Raw genomic sequence first — 22,211 nt, 5'->3', positions numbered from 1 at the left:
TATTGACTGGAATATTTGAGATTGAAATTAGCACAAGCAGGTGGTTTGTGTGTGAAAATCTGCAGAGTAAAGGTTGCAATGTGTGCAAAATCATCATCAATTCATTTTCTCTTTAATCCGATATTCTGACATTTATCTCTGATGCCTGCTTTCCATTAAAAAAAAAAAAAAAAAAATCAACTTTATCAGCCCTGAAAGAAAAAAGGACTTGGACACCACTGATACACAAAACTGTTCATAATCAGTCCTGCTCATCATATTACAGTCACTTAGGACATGAAACACAACACAGGAAAAAGAATGGACCTTTCTTGTATAGAGCTGAAGATCATGTAGACTTATATGGTCTGACTCGTATTGCACTTTGCCCAGAAATCACCGTCCTTCCATAAACAGAATCAATTCCACGTGGCCAGCTAAAACAAAAGGATTCTGGTCTTCTGAAGATAAGATATGAGACGACATGCTGAGAGGGTGGCTGTTAGTGTATTCTTTATTCTTTAAGCCGACTTTGTTGTAGTCGAACATGTTTAGAAAAGCTGCAGATGCACACTGATACTGTATGTTGTGCATAGAAGCTTAAAAGCGAGGGATAAACATGTGCACGTTGTGCAGGACAAGTTCTCCTTATCAGGCAGCTGCAGAGAAGTGGGTGCAGTCAGAAGTTTGACACAAACTTCTTGTTTTCTTTTTTTGCTCATTCTCCATGTTCTGTGTGATTCTGTTGAGTCAGCCTTAACCTTTCCAGAAACTGGCATGTGTGGAGGAATATTATATGATAGATGATTGGTGATTAGGTCCGCTGGCAAAGAAAGTCCAGATAGTTCTAAACTAGCTGTACGAAGCAGGTGTTTGGATTCAGTCACATGAAAGTCTGAAGGTGTCCGCGGAAACTTGCTGCATGGCTGGATCACGATGTCCCATTCCCCATCAATATTTGACTGATTGCATGAACTTTATCCCAGAATACGACTCGGCTTTAACCAAACAGGAGCTTTAATGTGTTTTTAGACCTCAGAACCAGCATCTGTGGAAACATTAGATTAATTTCTACTCTGCTGTAGGCTCGTCTAGAGGTCTGTGCCTCAATCACTTCCATTTCAGCTACACTAACCAGAGAACAGGTTCAGCTGATGAGTTTCATCCTGAAAGCGGTTCTGGTGGGCAGACACTGTGGAGACGAGTCTGAACTATGAGTAGAGGCTTGCAGAGTTGAAGAGTTTTTATTGGTTTTACTCTCTGCATCCTGTTTCCATATCAGCATTACTTTTGTTTTATCTCAGAAGAGAACAGCATGACATTCACAGTATCACTTCTTTGTGATAACCCTCAGACCACAGACGTCGCTGAGGTCATGACAAAGATTTAGTTTGGAACAATAAAATATTAAACTTTATCTGATGGCTGTGATGTTCCAAGAAATAAAACATCCCAAACTGCATAACGGCGTGCAACATGGAAACATACTGAGATAAAACGGCTGAAATGGACTTGCTGCTTTTACTCTGGAAGCCCTGATGGGGTGCAGCGACTGACCTGTGCAGACTCATCTGTGTGACGTAACCGAACCACCAACCTCAGTCAAAATGCATTTGATCCCGCTCAAATGGTTTTTATTGGTAGGAGCAACGCTGCAAACTATTCATCTCAACCTAAAGTTGCAAAATGTCCGTTCCAGGTGAAAAATATTTACATACAGAAGTGACTGGTTAACAAAGCTGCAGGTTGTTGAGTCATTTTAGCCAAATACGTAACTAGTTAATGGTTTTCTCCTTGAATCTTTCAGCTGTTGCTATTAAAAGTTCAGAAACACATAATATTTCTTGAGATCATCGGGGAATTTTAAGTCGGTTTAATTATTTTCTCTGAATTGAGATTATTAAATTACAGAACATCTCAGTGTCCTTAACAACAAAATCCTCATTGCTGTTAAGGAAACGCATGTCTGCCTCGTCTTTAATATGCTTAAGTGCAAGCTTCAAACTGGATAGTCAGATTACTTTAGAATTTAGAGTCAAAGGCATCAGAAACGTGAGAAAACTCACAATGAAAGCCAAAAACTTCGTCTGTTCTCAGAACACGCTGCTGTGTGTAAAGCCGGAGGCTGGACTGGCATAATATTACCGTCTGAATGTGTTGATGAATGGATTCATTTCAATATACCAATTCTCTGTAACCAATTCAGCTCCAGCACTAAATCATTCAGGTCAATATTTCCTTAAGCAGCGCTGGTTTGTGTCTAATGGCGACGGGATGGGATTGGTTGGTAATAAAATGGAAACACAAGAGAAATTATGGTGATATTAAAGAAAAGATTGAAAGAGGACTGAATAATTGATGAATTAGGAAATGAAAAGTCCTGATATTAGGTACGAAAGCGAAGGTGCAGACATCTTGATGTAATGCTTGTTTCTGAAAGAGGAGATAACTGATGGCTGGCAACCTTAACCTGCTTACAAAACCAGGTGGTTGATGACGAATGGCCACCAGAAGAGGCAAAACGAGTGTTGCAGACATAATGCAATTTCATTTCCTGACATTGTTGAGAAAATGAAGGAAAACTGAGGTGACACTCCCCATCCTTCTGGTTGATTTAGTTTAAATGTATTTTATTTCTTCTTCCAGCCTCATGGATACTGAAATATTCATTTATGACAATTATCTGCAGATGGTTTCACCCAAAGCAGGAGCACACAAGGGGGCAATGTGACGTTCAGCATCTTGACCGGAGATATTTGGACTAATGAACTGTGACAGCTGGAGGTCAATTCAGTGACACGGAAGGGCGACAACTCCGAGACAATGAAGGGAAGAGAGTTAAGCTGGAAATGGATCAGTAAAGAGAAAAACACACTGCAACTGCAAGCCACCAACAATATCAAACCCATAAAATTCTAAAAAAAAAAAACAGTAATGAGAGACTCTACATCTGCAATGAGGTATGAATATAAAATCAGATGCATTATGATAATTGGCCTCCATTCATATACAAAATATCACAAGGATCAATCACAGGCAAATGGAATCTGCTTATTTTGTCCTGGCACTTGGCACTGCTGACTCACTCCGACTTCAAAGCGCTGTTTGCAAACATAAAGGCCTATAAAAACCAGAATAGTAGGAGAAACACATGGATGTAACTTATTTTACCCCGATGTGAACAGAATGTAAACAGTGGCAGGTTTAAAACCAAGACAACTGGATTTTGGTCTGAGAATCAGCTTTGTTTTGGTTAATGAGAGAAAAGTAAACGTTCTTACTGTCTACTAAAGTCCCAGCTCTATCACACCCCAGGGTCCTTTGAAGCCGACTTATGTGTGCATTCACATCATGATAGTCCGCTAGACTCGGTCTGATTGGGGACTGGGCTCAGCTGTAGGGGGGTGTATCCATGCGGACAGAGATCGTGTTCACGCTGCACTTTGGTTAAACCAGCCAAACCATTACAATAATATATCCCCATTCCCACCAGAGGTGGCGCTGCACTAGTATTTAGCAGAAGAGAGGACCAGACCAGCGTGAAGAAGAAAACTCTTGCAAGTTAAACATGGAGATGAAACTATCGCTGTTTTGGGTTTTTATTGTGTCTTATGCAAGTATACTGTAGAAATACACTGCAACAATGGACGCAGTATGAACACCAGACGAGGCAGAAGACAATTGCTTTGTATTTACCCACAATGCAATGCTACGCCAAATGCAGAAAGTAGTTTTTTTTTTGTCTGCTTCCGCAATTTGCTCTGAGATCTTCATTTGTCAGTGGACTGAATCCACTCCGTTGGTCTGAATCAGAATTTGTTTGGCGCATTCACATTTCCCCAAACGAAGCAGACTTTCTGAGCAAACAGACTGGCATTCGGATAAAAATGGCTGATGTGGATGTGATCTTAAATTCCTCTGTTTTGGTATAAAATTGATGTATGTACGGGGAAAACTCTGGCTGTGAGACGTTCTTTTCAGGTTACATTTTTAGGGCCAAATTTTGGAGAAATTTTAAGCAATTTTCAGATTGTTCATTAAAGTAACTTATGTTTAAAATATCAAGATGTCGAATATCGGGATTTTTTTTGCTTCACAATTTTAAAATAGATTTTATTTGTTAAAAAATTGCATTTTTTTTCCAACTAAAAATATTTCAATGTAAATCTTTTTTGTAATTTTTATTGTTTTTATTGATCTTTTTACTTGTCTTCTTGTGCATTATAGCAGCAGAATGATGATCTGGCTACTGTGTTGTTTTTTTCCTCATTGAAATAAAAAAAAAAAAAAAAGACTAACAAAAAAGAAAAAAAATGTTTGTACATTTTTTTTTGTTTTTAATGTACAAAAATCAGCAATATCAAAGAATTGAGAATCACATTTTAAATCAAATCAGAATCTAACTGATTCAGGACCAATGCATATCGTCACAGCTCTAGTATCTTTCACCACACGTTTACACTTTGAATGATGTTTCTGGGTCACGGTAGACCTGAGCTGTAAGTTTCCAAATCAGGTTTGATTTTTGGCTCATTTTGGCCATTTCTCATTCAGTCCTATGGAAATTCCTATGAATTACATAAACACCATTTGTCCAGCAAAAGTCGTAGCACACTGTTGCCAATGGAGACACGTGTTTTGATATAACTTTTGTTGTCGGTAAAGATGAAGCTGCAGGTGGAGTTAGATGCAAAAAGTCATGCCAAAGTGATAGTAAAGTGTTCGACTATTGCTTTAATCAGCAGCACCCATGATATTTACCCTACCATGAACTTTATTTCACTCACTTTGTGCTAATCATTGCTGGAAACTGAATTTAAATGCTTCAGGGAAAAGTCTGAAGCTCCTTCTTTGTCAGTGTTAGACGGGGAATGTGGATAGAAAGATGGTTTGTTTGTGCTGCATTTCTTTTCCCAGTTCATGCAAACCAACATGGCTCCCAGAATGAACCCTGAGGATCACCTTTAGTTGCAGGAAAAAGAAGATGCTTCTGTTTTGGCTCCAAACATTTTTAAAAACAAAATAAAATTGCATAGTTAGCATCTTATTGGTGTAAAATCTTGTTTACATTTATCCTGATTGACACGTGTCAGAGACAAAATTACATATATGCAGATTAAAGACAACCACAGCTATTTTTAATTCATAGTTGTTTCACTAAATGCCCAAAACTGAAAATGACTGACTGTAGATGATGCTTTCAACCCAACAGTAAATATTGTAGGATTGTCTGGAACTGTTTTAACTGTGAAGCTCTGAGAAACCAGTTCTTCTGTGCAGCTTAATTCTCCAAGCTGAATGTAAGAGTCACATGCTGCCTCATAGCGGCTCCTCAACATGCCCACCGAGATGAAAACTAATAAGGAAGAAGGAACCGCGGCTCAGATCTGTCTGCTCTTTGTCCTTTTTTTTCTTTCTGTGCCCTTGAGGTTCAATTTATTGAATGATTAATTGCAAGTTCAGACTCATTTACCCATACAGTGCACGCATGCATGCTCTCACGCACCCACACGTACACACATACTCGCTGCATTTACCTCAAGTTATGAGTCTCTCTCACTGAGTGACTTCCCATTTAGTGAATAAGTTCTGCTTCATTTGTAGATCTCATTTATGCGGTGCCCTTTGGACGTTAATTTGTTTTAGCTTGTCCCACATCAGGAACGGGTACGACGCCTTCCTTTGCTGATCATAGGTGCACTTTAAAGCTGTATTTACTTGACTTGCAACTAATTTTGGTAGATAAACAGATCTTTGTGACTCACGGGCCATGATGCATGGATCATGTGTTTATGATTTGGAAAAGTCAAAAGATAAATCTCCTCACACATTCCTCCTTTTGTCCTTCACTCCGTGTCCCTGTGTTGCCTCAGAGAGAAGATGCCGTTCCACCATGTGACGGCAGGCCTGCTCTACAAGGGCAACTACCTGAGCCGCTCGCTGTCGGACAGCGACAGCGATGTCCTGGCCAGCATCTCTGTTGAAGAGCTTGATGGTAAGACGAGCTATTTGGTTTTATAAAACGTGTATGTTCCTAACTGCATTTTAAATGAAATGTAATTTATGGATTTACATCAAGATAATTTCCTTCTTCTGCAATCATTCAGTAGCCTTCAGTGTTGTTTGAAGTTATTCTTCAAACAGATGCATATTTATAGATTCTACTTCTACAGGCAAAAAATATGTTTGTGTTTCCAGCAGGAGCCAAAGGCAGCATGTTGTTTGTTTTTAACCAATTTTCAGCTGATTTATTCCTGCAAGAGAACTCAAGTGCTGCAAAAAGAAAAACACTTCAACCTGGAACGTAGAGCTACATGTGCATTATAATAAGAACAGTCAGGTATGCTGTTACCGCAGCTTGAGGAAATGCATTTTCTCTGTTGGACATCAGGAGAGATGTTGAGGGTTTAGAGGATTCAAAAGAAGAAAAGATGAACTTGTTTTAACTTTAAACTTATGACTGAAAACCAACTCGCATTGGAACCTTTGAATGCTTGAGTTTGCTCCAAGGAAGCAGCATCTTCCTCATCTGAGCATGAGAAGCACTTTTAATGATTTAATCCCTGCGTGTCTTGCCAGTAGCAGTTCTGGTCTGCCGCCCCCTCTCTCTCTCTCTCTCTCTCTCTCCCTCTGGAGCTTTGTGTTTTATTTTGGAGGCTGACAGTAATCACGTGGGCCTGTACAACGTAAACCTGATCAATAACAGTCAGGTGGCATCAGCAGTGGCAGCTGCACAGGTAGCAAACAAACTGGACTTGCCCTGCCTCCAAAATATTAATTCAATGATGTCGCATTAAGCTGCAGCTTGGAGAATTGGCGGCACAGTTCATGGTAATGGCCAGAGACTCTGTCAGGGTCAAAGCTTTAATATGCATGATGGAATCTGAATAAATGAATTCCTCATTTCTGTTGCGGTTGGTTTGTTTTGCTCTGCATAAGAAATGGTTAATAGTTGGAGGATTGACATGAATTCTATTTAAAAACACTAAGACTTTCTAACTGTAGCCTGTCAGCAGTATAATTACCTTCATGCTGGATTGATGGCATCGCAGTTCGCTTGCAGCTTTGAGGTCACCAGTTTGAATAGATTGTGCTGCAGGGAAATAACTCTCTCATGCTGTAAACAATTGCTGAAAAATCCTTTTGCTTTCTGCTGTCGTGAATCAGTCAAAACAAAAACATTGTGCACCATAAAAATCCACTTGTACAAAGGCAGCAGACTGGTTGAAAGCATCTACCTGTTCATTAGTCCACTGTGAAAGACTGAACTGTTTTTTATTCTGTAGTTTATCATATAAAGGCTGAAGGTAGCGTTCAGAAGCGATATGCTGCATCGGTGGATGCGGACCAGGGCAGTTCATCTAAAATGAATCAAAACTAACTTTCAGAACCAATAATCTATGTAATCTTTCTCATTTCAGTTATTTAAATTGTTTATAAACTTACATTTCTTTTAAATATATAAAAACACATTTATTAAATGACTAATATATATTTAAACTGTATTTAAACTGTCACTTATTATCTGCTCTTTTATGAAAATATTTGCAGCAAAAAACTTCCGAAGAATAAAATAAACTAAAATAATTGCTCATTAATCATAATTTAGGTAACCTCATTAATTAATTTTGATATTGATTTGGAGTCATATTTCCCTGACACGGACCATCATGCATTGCAGCTGTGGAGCTAACTGTTACTGCTAACATATAGCAACCAGTAGCTACCACTAACGTTTTCAGCTGCTTATTGGGATTATCCCACCTATTTATCAGAATGCCGAATGAGGACAACATGTGTCGAGGCAATAAATTCAGGACTTTAAATTATTGCAAATATGCAGAACAGGAACCATTTTTGTAACATAATTAGTTTAATCCAAACAACAAACATAGGTTTAGATGATTTCCATGCTAGCTGCAACGACAGTTGCTTTCATGCCTTCAAATGACAATAAAAATATGTCCAGAGCATACATGTTCATATCAGACATTTTTTGTTGATGTTTTGAAGAGAGAGATATGTGAAACTAGAATCAGAGAGCTTGTGCTGACCTTCACTTCAGATTAATGTGAACCAGTCTGATCTGTATCATGCTGCTTTGTGTTTGCGACGTGCAACAGATTCTGAACATAATTATGACCCACAGTTGCTTTCAATTTCTATCCAACATGTGAGAGCAGCTGGCTGACCACGAGGGGCTTGAATTCCCAGTGAGAGGAAAATCGGAGCACATCCCAGGTGAGCTGGAGCTCCATCATGGCTGGAGTCCAAACCTCTACTGGGAGTCAAGTCTGCTCCTATTTAAAAGTCTCCTTATGAAGTTCCTGTAAAAGATTAACCTTTTACTTTTACGTTTTCAAAATTGTCATATGTACCACAATTTGTCGAACTTCTATTCTACAAAATACTTTATGGCTTTCTGAACAAGATAAATGTAAATATATCAGAAGCAGTGAGCGGTTCAGTGCCTTGCTCAAGAACACTTTAGCATCAACACACAGAACATCAGGGAGGAAAACTGTGACACGACTGGGCAAAGTCGGGTGTTGAATCCTGCACAACTAAAATGAAAGATGTCTGAACATTTACACAAATTATACAGAAATATGCACGCGAACGTCCGCAAATCATTTCTAAATGAACCTTAGTTTATAATGCTTTCCATGTTTCATCTGCACGGTGGCACAGTGGTTAGCAAGAGGGGTCACTGGTTCGATCCTTGGCTGGGGGGGTTTGGTCAGTGGCCTTTCTGTGTGGAGTTTGCATGTTCTCCCCGTGTATGCATGGGTTCTCTCCAGGTACTCCGGCTTCCTCCCACCATCCAAAGACATGCATGTTAGGTTAATTGGTTACTCTTAAAAAAAAAAAAAAAATTGCCCCTAGGAGTGAGTGTGAGTGTAAATGGTTGTTCGTCTCTCTGTGTGGCCCTGCGATGGACTGGCGAGCTGTCCAGGGTGCTGCCTGTCGCCCAAAGCCAGCTGGGATAGGCTCCAGCTTCCCCGCGACCCTGAATTGGATTAAGCAGTTCAGAAAATGAATGAAGGAATGAATGAATGTTTCATCAATGCATTTTTTTACTTATTCTATTTTATTCATATTTAACTTCATGAGAGACAAAAATAGAAAAAAGTTGTAAAAAGTATTCTTGTAATATTTGGTATGCTGTTGCAGAAAATAAACTAATTTAATTTAAAATAAATCACCGAGAAGCATCCTAGTAAAAGTGTTATGTTCACACAGTTAACACCAAAATGAAAACATCTGAATCATAATCTGAAACAGAAAGTATGAAACCCTTTCCTAAACATTCACTTTTAAGGAACTACAAGGATAAACATGTTCCCATGACAACGGTGGTCATCCTGCAGCATGAAGCCCCCGAGACAGAAATATAACGGTATAAAGATCTTTCCAGATCTGCTGCAGCTCTGAGAAATGAGATGGCTGCACAGTGGAACACCTGGCACATGGAGACTTGGACGATTCCCGCAGTGCCATTACTTCAGACCGAGAGAGCCCGTGATTGGGTCCTGGAGCACCCAGTGACTGCAGGCGACACCGAGGCATGGTGCACATTTTACCATGTGGGAAGCATCTGATTGGCCCAACTGGGCATCATAACAGCAGCTTTAAATATTCAGCCATCATCTAAACTACAGGGCTGGTTTTTTAGTGAACAAGCGGATTCCTTCAGGCTGTGGATTTCAGCGTGTCTCTGCGGCGTTTGGTAAACGACTGTAGCTGTGTGTGTTGCATAACACTGCAATGAAGTGATGAAATAAAAACTTTTTCTATGATCTCTCTTATCACATTCGCTTCTGCTCTCACATTTCTCCGCCTGTTGTTCCAGTGAACATAAAATATTACGATGAATATCTGCCAGCTGGCTGTCTGCATTGTCTTAACGCGCCTGTCAGGGGCCTGAGTGCATCATTGTGTGCAAAGAGACGGAAACCTCAGAGAAATCTGCCACAGCTGCCCTGCTCAGCCTCTTCTGGCTCTGTTCCCTGAACCACTCTGCTCCTCCTCCCCTGCAGCTAAACTGAAACCACACCCTGCTACAGTCATGTCTGCAAAAAAAACACATGTTGACTCTTTTATAAAAACATAAACAACCACATTAAATGTCGCTTTGACACAGGTGATAATTGCCAGCTGAGGGACAACAATGTCATTTCTGCAAAAGCTAAGTTTCCATCAGTTATGTCCTAAAGTCACCTGAATGTTTCTACAGTTTCACATCCCCAGAACAGCAGAGCCTCACCACTGCCACATTCTGCATATCCAACGTTCACTGCTGTGCGGCGTTAAAGGCGGCGGTTGACTGTGTATGTTCAGGGCCATTTACAGCTCGCAGCAGCGGGATGAGCTGCCACATGGCTGGAAGTAGTCACCTTGTTAATATCTCATAGGGAAGTCTGCTTTTGGCTGCAGGGATGACCCGAAGCCTCTCTGTTCGGATCATGGTGTCAGATTTGACCGGCGTGTGTGTTTTTGTTTACATCAGATCAAGATTTTCTTACTCAAGTTTCGAAACTGATTTGACAAGACGTTTCACTGCTTCATGGATTTTTATTAATGTCTCTGAAAATTAACATATTTCCTCCCGATTAACAGCTAAACCAGAAGGGCTCCTGTGTCTCAGCCGAGGTCTGCGCCTTTAGATTTAAAGTGAATTTTTATATCTAAATGCCAATTAGGATTAATGTAGTGCCTCTTCATTACCACTCAGCATTACATCCTCTGTTCCCGCTAAAGGTAATGCACCATATTTCTAACAATCGTCACTGTTCTCAGATTTATTGTCACAACAGTCATTTGTCTGAATGTGTGAGACGGTTAACGCCGTCCCATAAAGCCTCCTTTTAGGTTCATTCCAGGGATCCGCCGCCCTTTTTCCACGACCCAAGTGCCTTATTTATGGGCCCTGAAAGCAATTTTACATTTCTGCAGCTCATACTTTAAAAGCAGCCTGCTTTGTCTTAAGTCATTATGTAAATCGAGTCACGGTGCAGAAAGAGTTTAGAAAGGAGCACATTGCAGGAGAATAACCATCTCCCTGCCAAATGCAAGCACAAGCCACATGCTTCAAAAGCTGTCTTTGTGCTATGTGCTCGCTGCAGGAGCTGGAAAACCTTTTTAATCACTGGAGTTCTGAAGGAACAAACTTAAGAGTTGGAGCAAGCACACAACATGGTGCAGCAGTGATTTAATGAATGTGAAAATCTAGTTTTACTTTACAGAATAACTGTAGTGTGTGTATAAAGATGGTGGATTTACAGTTAGTGAATGGTATCAAACCTTGATCGTTTTGTCTTCTGTGCGCTTTGTGTACCATCTGGTTCATGATGCTGCTAGATGAAAATGGTGCAGAATGTTAGAATTTAGGAAAACCTCTTGGAAATATTCATGTTTTATGTAAATCAGATATTAGCTGCACCTTTGACCTCGGGTCAGCTCGGCTTGATTATTACCAGAATATAAATGGGCTCAGGAGTTGGGATGTGAGAGCATGAATGAATTTTTAAATAGTTTTATGGCTGAAATCCAACGTCAGTCTTTTTTCAATCAAATCAGTCATGCTGCTGAAATTTCATTCAAAGTTCAGCTCGAAATAAACAGTTTATTAAAGGCTGAATAAGCAAACTCAATGCAATTTCTGCTTCTTGTTCTTCCAAGAAGCAGCCAGAACTTTGGTCCAGACAGGTGGAAACGAGCCGGTAAGCTTGTGCCTGTTCTGCCCAGCAGCAGGATGGAAAATTTACAGGTTTTCAGCTTTGAACTGTTAAACTTGGAAAGCTGCAGAGAGATTTCCATCCCATACCCGCTAGTACTGGTGGTGCAGTTACTGGGATCACAAACAGAATCCCAGAATTTCTAAGGAGATGTTTTTGGAGCTTGAGGAGCTGGCCAAGGTGCTGATTTTTCCTTCATTTGGAGCAAGAACCCATGAGACTGAATGATCTAGGAAGGGAAATATGCTACCATATGACAGGAAGGTGTCCCAAGAAGTCATAATTCTGCGGTTTTGTACAGTAGTCATTGTTATGGCCGGTGGCCTGATTGGCTACATCTGGATTTTCTCTTGGCTCCGCCCTCAGGGTCAATTACTGGTTGGTGATTGGCCGCTCACACCTCCCCACCAACATGGGACTGGTTGGATCTCTGCAGAGCGCCAAAATAAAAGCCTCCATCAAGCTTCAGTCAAGGCGGCCGTGTTTGGTTTGGACCACAGCTTTCCACTCTGACTCTGCCTGCGACAGAGTTCTGACTTTGAGCGTTGTAACCTTCTGTGTTCAGTAACTGTTGTTGGGTTTTGCTGCCGTTGCTGAATGCTCTGGTTTATGTTTTTGTTGGTTGTTTGTTAAAACACCAGGAGTGCCTGCCCTCGCTCTTGGCTGCTTGTTGTGACCTGTGGGTCCAAAAATAAATACTTTTGGTTTGATAACTGGGTTTTTTCTTAATGTAATGTTGCTACCTCTTGTTCCCCAGGACATCTGTTATCTGGGGTCGTAACAGTCATACACTTTGTTAAAGATGGAAATAAACATAAAACTGTAACCACCAACTTTCCCTGAAATAACACAAAGTTAAAGCAGCATGTAGGACAGAATAAAGCTTCGTTGACACTGCAGGCAACATCGACTCAAACCTGACTCTCTGTGACCCACATCAGATGTTTTTATTACAGTCTGAACAGCACAAATCCAATCTGGACCACTTTCTCATCTCATACGAAGTCTCATCCAGATCCGATAGTTGTCAAAGTGACCTTAAGTAGCCATCTGACCCAGACTGAGAGACCATGTAAAGGTTTAGGATACCTTTGCAGGTGTTTTGAGTTAATTAGTTGATTAGGGTGTGACACCATGGCTTTTCAAGGTTGATGTTTTTCACAATATTCTAATTTTTTGAGACACTGCATTTTGGGTTTTCATCATCTATAAGCCACAATTATCAACATTTCAAGGATTGAATATTTGAAATGTCTCATTTCATCCGTAAGTAAGACAGACATGAGAAATCTGCATCTCACTGTCAGGTTCAACATTAACATATCAGAGCTAATAAATAAGAACATAAATAAAATAAAGATTTAAAGTAACAAGGACATCCAGTGTGACTCCCTTCATAGAGCAAATCTGGCAAACAGACCACAGTTCTGCATGTTGTGATGCTGGACAGGACAGGGTTAAAAAAACCAAAACTGAAATCTGCATCGGGTTCTGACTCCGTATCCGCAGAGCTACAGAGGAAGCAGACACTGCTGCACAAAACACCGCTGATACGCCAAAAACACTTAGAGAAAGTCTGTGTGAATTTAAAAAGATGCAAAATGATTCAGAAACATGAATGATTTCTGGATCGGGATCAGAGACGATGGAGTACAGACCAGCAGGCCTGATCTAAAAGTTAAGTAACTGCAGAGCCGAGTTCCTCGGAGGAGATTGTTGAATAATGAGGAGTTTAAGTTTGGAATTACTGACACTGAAAAATGCAAGTGATAAAGAGAAAAGATCTGCAGTCACAGCTCATCTTCATCACACAGCAATAAAAGGTGACAACAGAGCAGCTTGCTGGAATCATGGCTGCTGATGAATGTGCCACAAAATAAATTACTGACAAATTAGGTACTTAATTCAGTGTTTCTTACATCCGGTCCTCAGGCGCCCCCCCCCCTGCCTGCAGGTTTTATAGGCAACCCTACCTTAACACACCTGAATGAAATAAAGGTCTCATTAACAGGCTGCAAAGAACCTGATGAGGAAGTTCAGTCATCAGACTCGGGAGCTTTGGAGGAGGATCATGTCTGGAACAAGCAGGGCAGTTTTAATTAAACTTTATCCCACTTTCGATACGCTGACTTCCTCCTATGAGGCGTGCATTGTAAATGAAACATAAATATACAGTTAAACTGAACTTTCACAGTTTAATTCGGCATAAAAATGTATCCTGCAGCTCACATTTCAGGTGATGAAATCACAGGAAGATCTCATGCTTTGGTACAAGTGGCGTAAAAGTCTGGTTTTCATTGCTGGCAGTGAAGCTTTGGACTCTTCAGATCTCTTTATGACATTTATGGTGGGATTAATGGGGGCTGGAGTAAGTTCCAGAGCTTTGACACATGAAGCATGCAGCGCTGAGACCTCACCTGGATCCAGGTTGAGGGGTTTTGTGGTCCTGTTCAGAAGGAAACGAGACACTGACAGCAGAATGATGCTGATGTTGTACCAGGCTGTCTGGTGAAGAGACAGCACCAAGAGGTGAAGCCGTTTATCTCCAACAGGGTGAAAGGCCTCTTTTATGCTCATCATCTGTGTGTAGGATGGAAAGAATAAGAGACCAGGAGGACAGCTGAGATCCTCCTTCAGAACAGACTCGGCCGCTCTGCTGCTAACCCTAACTCCCCAGCGTTGAAAGGATCATCCAGACTTCTCCCAGCTTTTGACATCTTCCCCTGGAAAGAGGCCACCAGGATTGCCAGGAGGGGTCATATTTCTTTCTGGACTGGTTTGCAGATGAGGATCTCTGCTCAGACTGTTGTCCACCATGACTGGGTCCCAGTGAAGCTGTAGAGAACGTGTGGAAGGATCTGGTACACATGAGGACATTAAACCTGTAGTTAGTAATATGAGCACTCCTCTCTTCTGGTGTTTGGGACGTTTGGCTCAAGCTGACAGCAGACACACAGACCGGCTGTGTGTCTGCTGATGCCAAACATCTGAAAGGTTAAGCAGGATGTGATCGTCGGGTTGCAGAATGCAGGAGAACACGGAGTTGTTCTTCATGGAGACACGTGAAGCTCATAATACTGCATGTCTGAAGTCAAAACCAAAGAGGAACAAAACAAGAAAAAACTCTTGTGTTTATTTTCCTCCTCAGGGTCTGCTGCGATGTCTTCAGTCAAGCCCATCCTTTCTATGGAAACATATTTCTATCACGTGTCAGGTTTTAGTCAGCTTAGAAACACTCTGTGGTGCATCTTGTCTGGACTGTGGGTACAGTAGGTGACCTAAACAGTCTTCTTCATGAAGAAATGTATTATTTATGCTTCATCTAAGCGTTGCTGTTCCAGCTGATCTGACAGCAGACGGGTTCAGCATGACTGCAGCGGAGCAGATAATAAGATGATTGATGAGCCTATTCCTTAATGACTGATCTGTAGTTCAGAGTGACGCTTCCTCAGTTCAAGCTGTCAGAAAATGCTTCTGGTGTTTTTTCACATACAGGAAAAGAAACAATAAATGTACGGTCAATGCAGAATTTTTAATGTTGAACATGTTTTAATCATTTGCATCAGCTGGCTTTGTATTAGTTTATATTGTTTTTGTTGAGTTTATATTGTATTTATTCTGATTTAGTTTATATTAGTTTATATTTTTTAAGTTTATATTGCTTTGTTTGTGCTTCATTTGTAAAAGGCATCACAACAGAAAACAATGACATTAGTCCATTTAAAATTGAATGTGAATAATAAATTTGTTGCTGAATGCCGAACTTGAAGATTTATGAAATGTCCTCCATTTAAAGTCTGTCTGCAGGAAGGATGGCGTTAGTCGTCTTTTCTACATACCAGTCTGAGATTATTCCATGTTCTCTGTGAATCACTGCCGTGGAATGACAATGCCCCCCCCACCACCATGTAAAAACACCAGATGCCTACCGTTGCCGTTCTCTCCATACCATACACTGCCTCTGATCTGTCAACACACTTCAGGCCTGCTTGTCCTTCCACTGACGAGTTGTTTACGCAGCGAGCAGTGAGAAGTAAAACATCCCAGTTCCTCATCTGCAAACCAGTTAAGACAACACAAAAGGCACCAGCCTTGTCAATGCATCTGTTTTCTAAACCACTTAGTCCCAGTCAGGGTTGTTGGGAAGCTGGAGCGATCATTGGGCGAAGGCAGGTATACCTGGACAGGTTGCCAGTCCATCACAGGGCCACACAGAGAGGCAGTGGGATGTCTGTTTTATTTCTATTTATTTGTGAATTTAAAATATTAATATTTTATTATCTTTCTGGGATCCTTTCTGTCCTGTGTTTCCTCTTTCTGCTGTTGGTCTTGATTTAAATACTTCCTGCAATTTGCCAGTCTGTGCCTGCCTGCCACAGTCCACGTGGAATAAATCCTTCATTTGGTGTGAAAATGCTTAGATTATAAAATCTGTGATGAAAATACTGCAAAACTTGGAAGATAGAGCCCTAAATTTCTCAGATGATAATGGAGACATCGTCTTTAGGGACTGTTTTGATATATTAGCCTCGTGTTTTGAGAATTTCCATTGCTGCAAAGTGTTAATTAGCATTCTTGAACACTCCCTGACCCCTGTGGCCGACATGGAAAAGCTGCTTTGAGTTTGTCTCCAGTAAAGCTCAGACTTTCTGTTTTCAGGCTTGTTGTAAAGATTACAAATCAAACTTTAAAAACAAACAGAATAAAATTTTTACACCTGCAAGTAATCAGTGTTTTATTGCCATTGTCAGTGAGAGGTTTCCCAAACTAGGAATGTTTCCTGGTGAAATGGTGCAACATGGAAGTTAATTGATATAAAATAAATGCTAAAGCTGAAAAGCATGCAAATTTTTTTGTACTAAAACAAAAGCCCTCTTACTATATATAAAGAAAAGAAACATGGAACCAGCTGTGTGGAATGGAAACGTCCCGGTGGGAAAAGAAACCTGATTTCCTGATTCAAAGCCTCAAAATATTCCATCAGCAGCCGTCATGCATCACCATGCAGACTTGCCTCTTTTTCAGGGCGTAAACGCTGCAGAACAGCGTTTCAGGCATGCAGAATGCCGTTGTTTACATTTCTGGTCTTCATGAATACAAATGATGAAAATATGTTTTTATTTCCAAATATTGTTTCTGATCTTTTTCCCTTCTGTATGACGTAGCAATATTCTGACCAATGACAAATTCTCTGTCTTCAAGGTCATGAATCCATGCTAATGCCCTAACATTACGTCCCGTAACGTTGCTCTGCATGCTTAGCAAACTGAAAGATTTAGTCAGGTCTGTAAGAGGAAGGAGTGGGAGAGAATGAGACTTCATAAGGAGCGCTGGAGGAATGAGGAAGCATGAAAGTGATCAGAGGTGGCGGCGACAGTGACAGCAGGTGGAGAAAATGAATCAATGGCTGGAATTGATCTTGTTAACTTGAGGCAGTGGTGCGAGACCAATTGCATAACATGCTGCCCAAAGCTGGGTCAGACGGGATGAGGGGGGGACGAAGGTAGAGAGAGGTTTGCAGATCATAATAATGAACATGGAGGAGGGGTGAAATGGCAGCTAACTTCACTGAATGCAGAATAAATTCCACGCTGTGAGAAGTGTTTGGCTGCATGAGAAAAGGATCCTAAAACGCAGAGGACTGTGTGAAAAACGAGGACATCTGACAAAAGGTGTTTTTGTGAACGAGCATGAAAAGGCGTTTATGTTTCTACAAATTGGGAGCAAGAGGGATGAGTGTTGTTTGTAGATGCTGAGTGGATTTCCTGTTTGTCTTGGCAGAAATCCGGGAGGCATTTAAGGTGCTGGATCGTGATGGAAATGGGTTCATTTCCAAACAGGAACTGGGAATGGCCATGCGGTCTCTGGGGTACATGCCCAGCGAGGTGGAGCTGGCCATCATCATGCAGAGACTAGACATGGATGGTGAGTCATGCAAACACACACTCGGGTATAAAAGTGTTCTGTGAAAAGATGATTTGTGTTACATCATGAAGAGTGACCAGGAAAATGTCATATTTATTATAAATGTCTGCCTAAAACACCGCTTTCTGATGTGTCTAACAGCTTTACTTATTTATTCTCACATGAATGACTTTGACTAGAGCCAGCTTCTGCAGCCGGGGATCGGACCGCCAGGGTCCCCGCCCCTTGCTGCCGCCCAGCTCACACTGCACCCGACCCCTACGGCCCCTCCCGCAGACGGTGAGCCCACGGGAGGTGGGGCCCATGTAACCCTTTCGGGCTGAGCCCGACCGGGCCACATGGGCGAAGGCCCGGCCACCAGACGCTCGCTCATGTACCCCACCTCCAGGCCTGGCTCCAGAGGGGGGTCACGGTGACTCACGTCCGGGCAAGGGAACATTTCTGCCCAGGTTTGCGTTCATCATAGGGGTCTTGTGAGCCGTACTTGGTCTGGTCCCTCCCCTAGACACCTGTTTGCCATGGGTGACCTGACCAGACAACATAGCTGCTAGGATCTTTGGGACACACAAACCCCTCCACCACGATAAGGTGGCGGCTCAGGGAGGGGAAAAAAGAAATAAATATCTGTGATTAATGAAAATGTATGTGTTGCATATTGGTAGCAGAGCTTTGGAAAACAGAAGCTACACTGCTTCATCTCAAAACAATGAAATGGCAATAAATCCCAGCTGTTTATGCTTCCTGTTGGCAAAGGAGTAAAATATGAATCTGCTTACTTTCATTCCTGCAGCAACATCCTCACCGCTGACCTTTAACACAACCTCACACACAGCGCTGTACAACCACAAACACACAGCTCTCTGTTGTTGACAGGATGCATGCCAAGCACGGTTTCTGGCAAAGTCGTCAGCAATAACTGTCTGAAAAAGGATGCTTTATATTCGTACAAGGCGGGGATGAGAAGCTGGAATATGCAAATGTCAGATCGCTGGGAGACATTCAGGTCCTTCATGCTGCGATCGCAGTCGTCCGTAATGTTTCTGCTATCTCAGGCGGGAAAAACACTCCAGACTCTACATTAAATTTTAAGAAGTTCGACTTCTTCTATTCCTCTTGTGACTCGTCTGCTTCAGAATCTCTGGAGACCCGAAGTGCCTCGAAGCCTCCAGGCCGGTCTGGTTGCTTTGTCTGCAACCAGCGAAGAAGAAACCAGCGAAGTGACTTTCTGAGCTGACAAAGGTCGCAGCCTTCGAGGAGTGGTGACATCATACTGTTATTTATTTATTTCCTGGCCTGTCATCCATCTCTCTGACTGCGTATTGACTGAATTTGTTGGAGTTGTTGTTTGGAAAACAAGTTTTTGTCCATTAAAGGGCGCAGGTCGACTTGTTTGTATTGACTGATGTCTTTAGTAAAATAAAGGTTTGTTAATGTCGGCTGTATTGAGTCTGGATCCGGATGGATGACTTTATTTTTTATATTCCTCAATAGTCAATAAATGAGGAGGCAGACCTGCTCATTGATTACATGACAAAAGGATCTAATAGCTGACTGATTCTCGATATAACACGACAAACAAATATTGTGTATAATAATGAATATGAATGAAAGTGAGGAGAGAAAAACACGCAGGAGACGAGTTTGATCCTGTCTGAATAACAATGTGTCTGCATGAACTCGCTGAATGCAAAGAATGAAGGAAATATTAATAAGGAAGGAAAATTAGACTGAAACAGTTTTAACTTTAAAGCACAACTGTAGGAGTGACAGCGGACTGCACACACACACACACACACACACACACACACACACACACACGATCAATCTTGAGATGTAGAAAATGGAAAGAAATCCCTAAAGATGCTGTCATAACCATTCCACACAATTAAACCACCTGATGGGTGGTTTTTCACCCTCGTGTGTAGTTGCCAGGTGTGGTTATCAGGCATAGTTGTGTGATGTGGTTGCCAGGTGTGGTTATCAGGCGTAGTTGTGTGATGTGGTTGCCAGGTGTGGTTATCAGGCATAGTTGTGTGATGTGGTTGCCAGGCGTGGTTATCAGGCGTAGTTGTGTGATGTGGTTACCAGGTGTGGTTATCAGGCGTAGTTGTGTGATGTGGTTGCCAGGCGTGGTTATCAGGCGTAGTTGTGTGATGTGGTTGCCAGGCGTGGTTATCAGGCGTAGTTGTGTGATGTGGTTGCCAGGTGTGGTTATCAGGCATAGTTGTGTGATGTGGTTGCCAGGCGTGGTTATCAGGCGTAGTTGTGTGATGTGGTTACCAGGTGTGGTTATCAGGCATAGTTGTGTGATGTGGTTGCCAGGTGTGGTTATCAGGTGTAGTTGTGTGATGTGGTTGCCAGGCGTGGTTATCAGGCATAGTTGTGTGCTGTGGTTGCCAGGTGTGGTTATCAGGCATAGTTGTGTGATGTGGTTGCCAGGTGTGGTTATCAGGTGTAGTTGTGTGATGTGGTTGCCAGGCGTGGTTATCAGGCATAGTTGTGTGATGTGGTTGCCAGGTGTGGTTATCAGGCGTAGTTGTGTGATGTGGTTGCCAGGCGTGGTTATCAGGCGTAGTTGTGTGATGTGGTTGCCAGGTGTGGTTATCAGGCATAGTTGTGTGATGTGGTTGCCAGGTGTGGTTATCAGGTGTAGTTGTGTGATGTGGTTGCCAGGCGTGGTTATCAGGCATAGTTGTGTGCTGTGGTTGCCAGGTGTGGTTATCAGGCATAGTTGTGTGATGTGGTTGCCAGGTGTGGTTATCAGGTGTAGTTGTGTGATGTGGTTGCCAGGCGTGGTTATCAGGCATAGTTGTGTGCTGTGGTTGCCAGGTGTGGTTATCAGGCATAGTTGTGTGATGTGGTTGCCAGGTGTGGTTATCAGGTGTAGTTGTGTGATGTGGTTGCCAGGCGTGGTTATCAGGCATAGTTGTGTGATGTGGTTGCCAGGTGTGGTTATCAGGCGTAGTTGTGTGATGTGGTTGCCAGGCGTGGTTATCAGGCGTAGTTGTGTGATGTGGTTGCCAGGTGTGGTTATCAGGCATAGTTGTGTGATGTGGTTGCCAGGTGTGGTTATCAGGCATAGTTGTGTGATGTGGTTGCCAGGTGTGGTTATCAGGCATAGTTGTGTGATGTGGTTGCCAGGTGTGGTTATCAGGCGTAGTTGTGTGATGTGGTTGCCAGGCGTGGTTATCAGGCGTAGTTGTGTGATGTGGTTGCCAGGCGTGGTTATCAGGCATAGTTGTGTGATGTGGTTGCCAGGTGTGGTTATCAGGCATAGTTGTGTGATGTGGTTGCCAGGTGTGGTTATCAGGCGTAGTTGTGTGATGTGGTTGCCAGGTGTGGTTATCAGGCGTAGTTGTGTGATGTGGTTGCCAGGCGTGGTTATCAGGCATAGTTGTGTGATGTGGTTGCCAGGCGTGGTTATCAGGCATAGTTGTGTGATGTGGTTGCCAGGCGTGGTTATCAGGCATAGTTGTGTGATGTGGTTGCCAGGTGTGGTTATCAGGCATAGTTGTGTGATGTGGTTGCCAGGTGTGGTTATCAGGCGTAGTTGTGTGATGTGGTTGCCAGGTGTGGTTATCAGGCATAGTTGTGTGATGTGGTTGCCAGGTGTGGTTATCAGGCGTAGTTGTGTGATGTAGTTGCCAGGCGTGGTTATCAGGCGTAGTTGTGTGATGTAGTTGCCAGGCGTGGTTATCAGGCGTAGTTGTGTGATGTAGTTGCCAGGTGTGGTTATCAGGTGTAGTTGTGTGATGTGGTTGCCAGGTGTGGTTATCAGGCGTAGTTGTGTGATGCGGTTGCGAGGTGTGGTTATCAGGCGTAGTTGTGTGATGCGGTTATCAGGCGTAGTTGTGTGATGTGGTTGCCAGGTGTGGTTATCAGGTGTAGTTGTGTGATGCGGTTGCCAGGTGTGGTTATCAGGCGTAGTTGTGTGATGCGGTTGCCAGGTGTGGTTATCAGGCGTAGTTGTGTGATGTAGTTGCCAGGCGTGGTTATCAGGCGTAGTTGTGTGATGTGGTTGCCAGGTGTGGTTATCAGGCGTAGTTGTGTGATGTAGTTGCCAGGTGTGGTTATCAGGCGTAGTTGTGTGATGCGGTTGCGAGGTGTGGTTATCAGGCGTAGTTGTGTGATGAGGTTGCCAGGTGTGGTTACCAGGCGTAGTTGTGTGATGCGGTTGCGAGGTGTGGTTATCAGGCGTAGTTGTGTGATGAGGTTGCCAGGTGTGGTTATCAGGCGTAGTTGTGTGATGCGGTTGCGAGGTGTGGTTATCAGGCGTAGTTGTGTGATGAGGTTGCCAGGTGTGGTTACCAGGCGTAGTTGTGTGATGCGGTTGCCAGGTGTGGTTATCAGGCGTAGTTGTGTGATGAGGTTGCCAGGTGTGGTTATCAGGCGTAGTTGTGTGATGTAGTTGCCAGGTGTGGTTATCAGGCGTAGTTGTGTGATGTGGTTGCCAGGTGTGGTTATCAGGCGTAGTTGTGTGATGTGGTTGCCAGGTGTGGTTATCAGGCGTAGTTGTGTGACGTGGTTGCCAGGTGTGGTTATCAGGCATAGTTGTGTGATGTAGTTGCC

The 22,211-nt window shown here is 42.5% G+C and overlaps 1 protein-coding gene across 1 annotated transcript in view; it reads left to right on the top strand.

Annotated features, from left to right (window-relative positions):
- Positions 1-22,211, top strand: part of LOC306760502 (calcium-binding protein 8-like) — a gene marked incomplete at both ends in the record, with an annotated part of 84,543 nt that overhangs the window by 5,628 nt on the left and 56,704 nt on the right. The window contains 2 exons of the mRNA XM_079246370.1: positions 5,853-5,974; positions 17,499-17,642. Of these exons, the coding sequence (XP_079102496.1) occupies positions 5,853-5,974; positions 17,499-17,642 (266 nt within the window). The remainder of the gene's footprint in view (positions 1-5,852; positions 5,975-17,498; positions 17,643-22,211) is intronic.

Source organism: Telmatherina bonti, assembly GCF_933228915.1.
Source record: "Telmatherina bonti genome assembly, chromosome: 9".
In the NCBI taxonomy this organism is placed as follows: domain Eukaryota; kingdom Metazoa; phylum Chordata; class Actinopteri; order Atheriniformes; family Telmatherinidae; genus Telmatherina; species Telmatherina bonti.
This window is presented reverse-complemented; position numbering and strand designations above follow the sequence as displayed.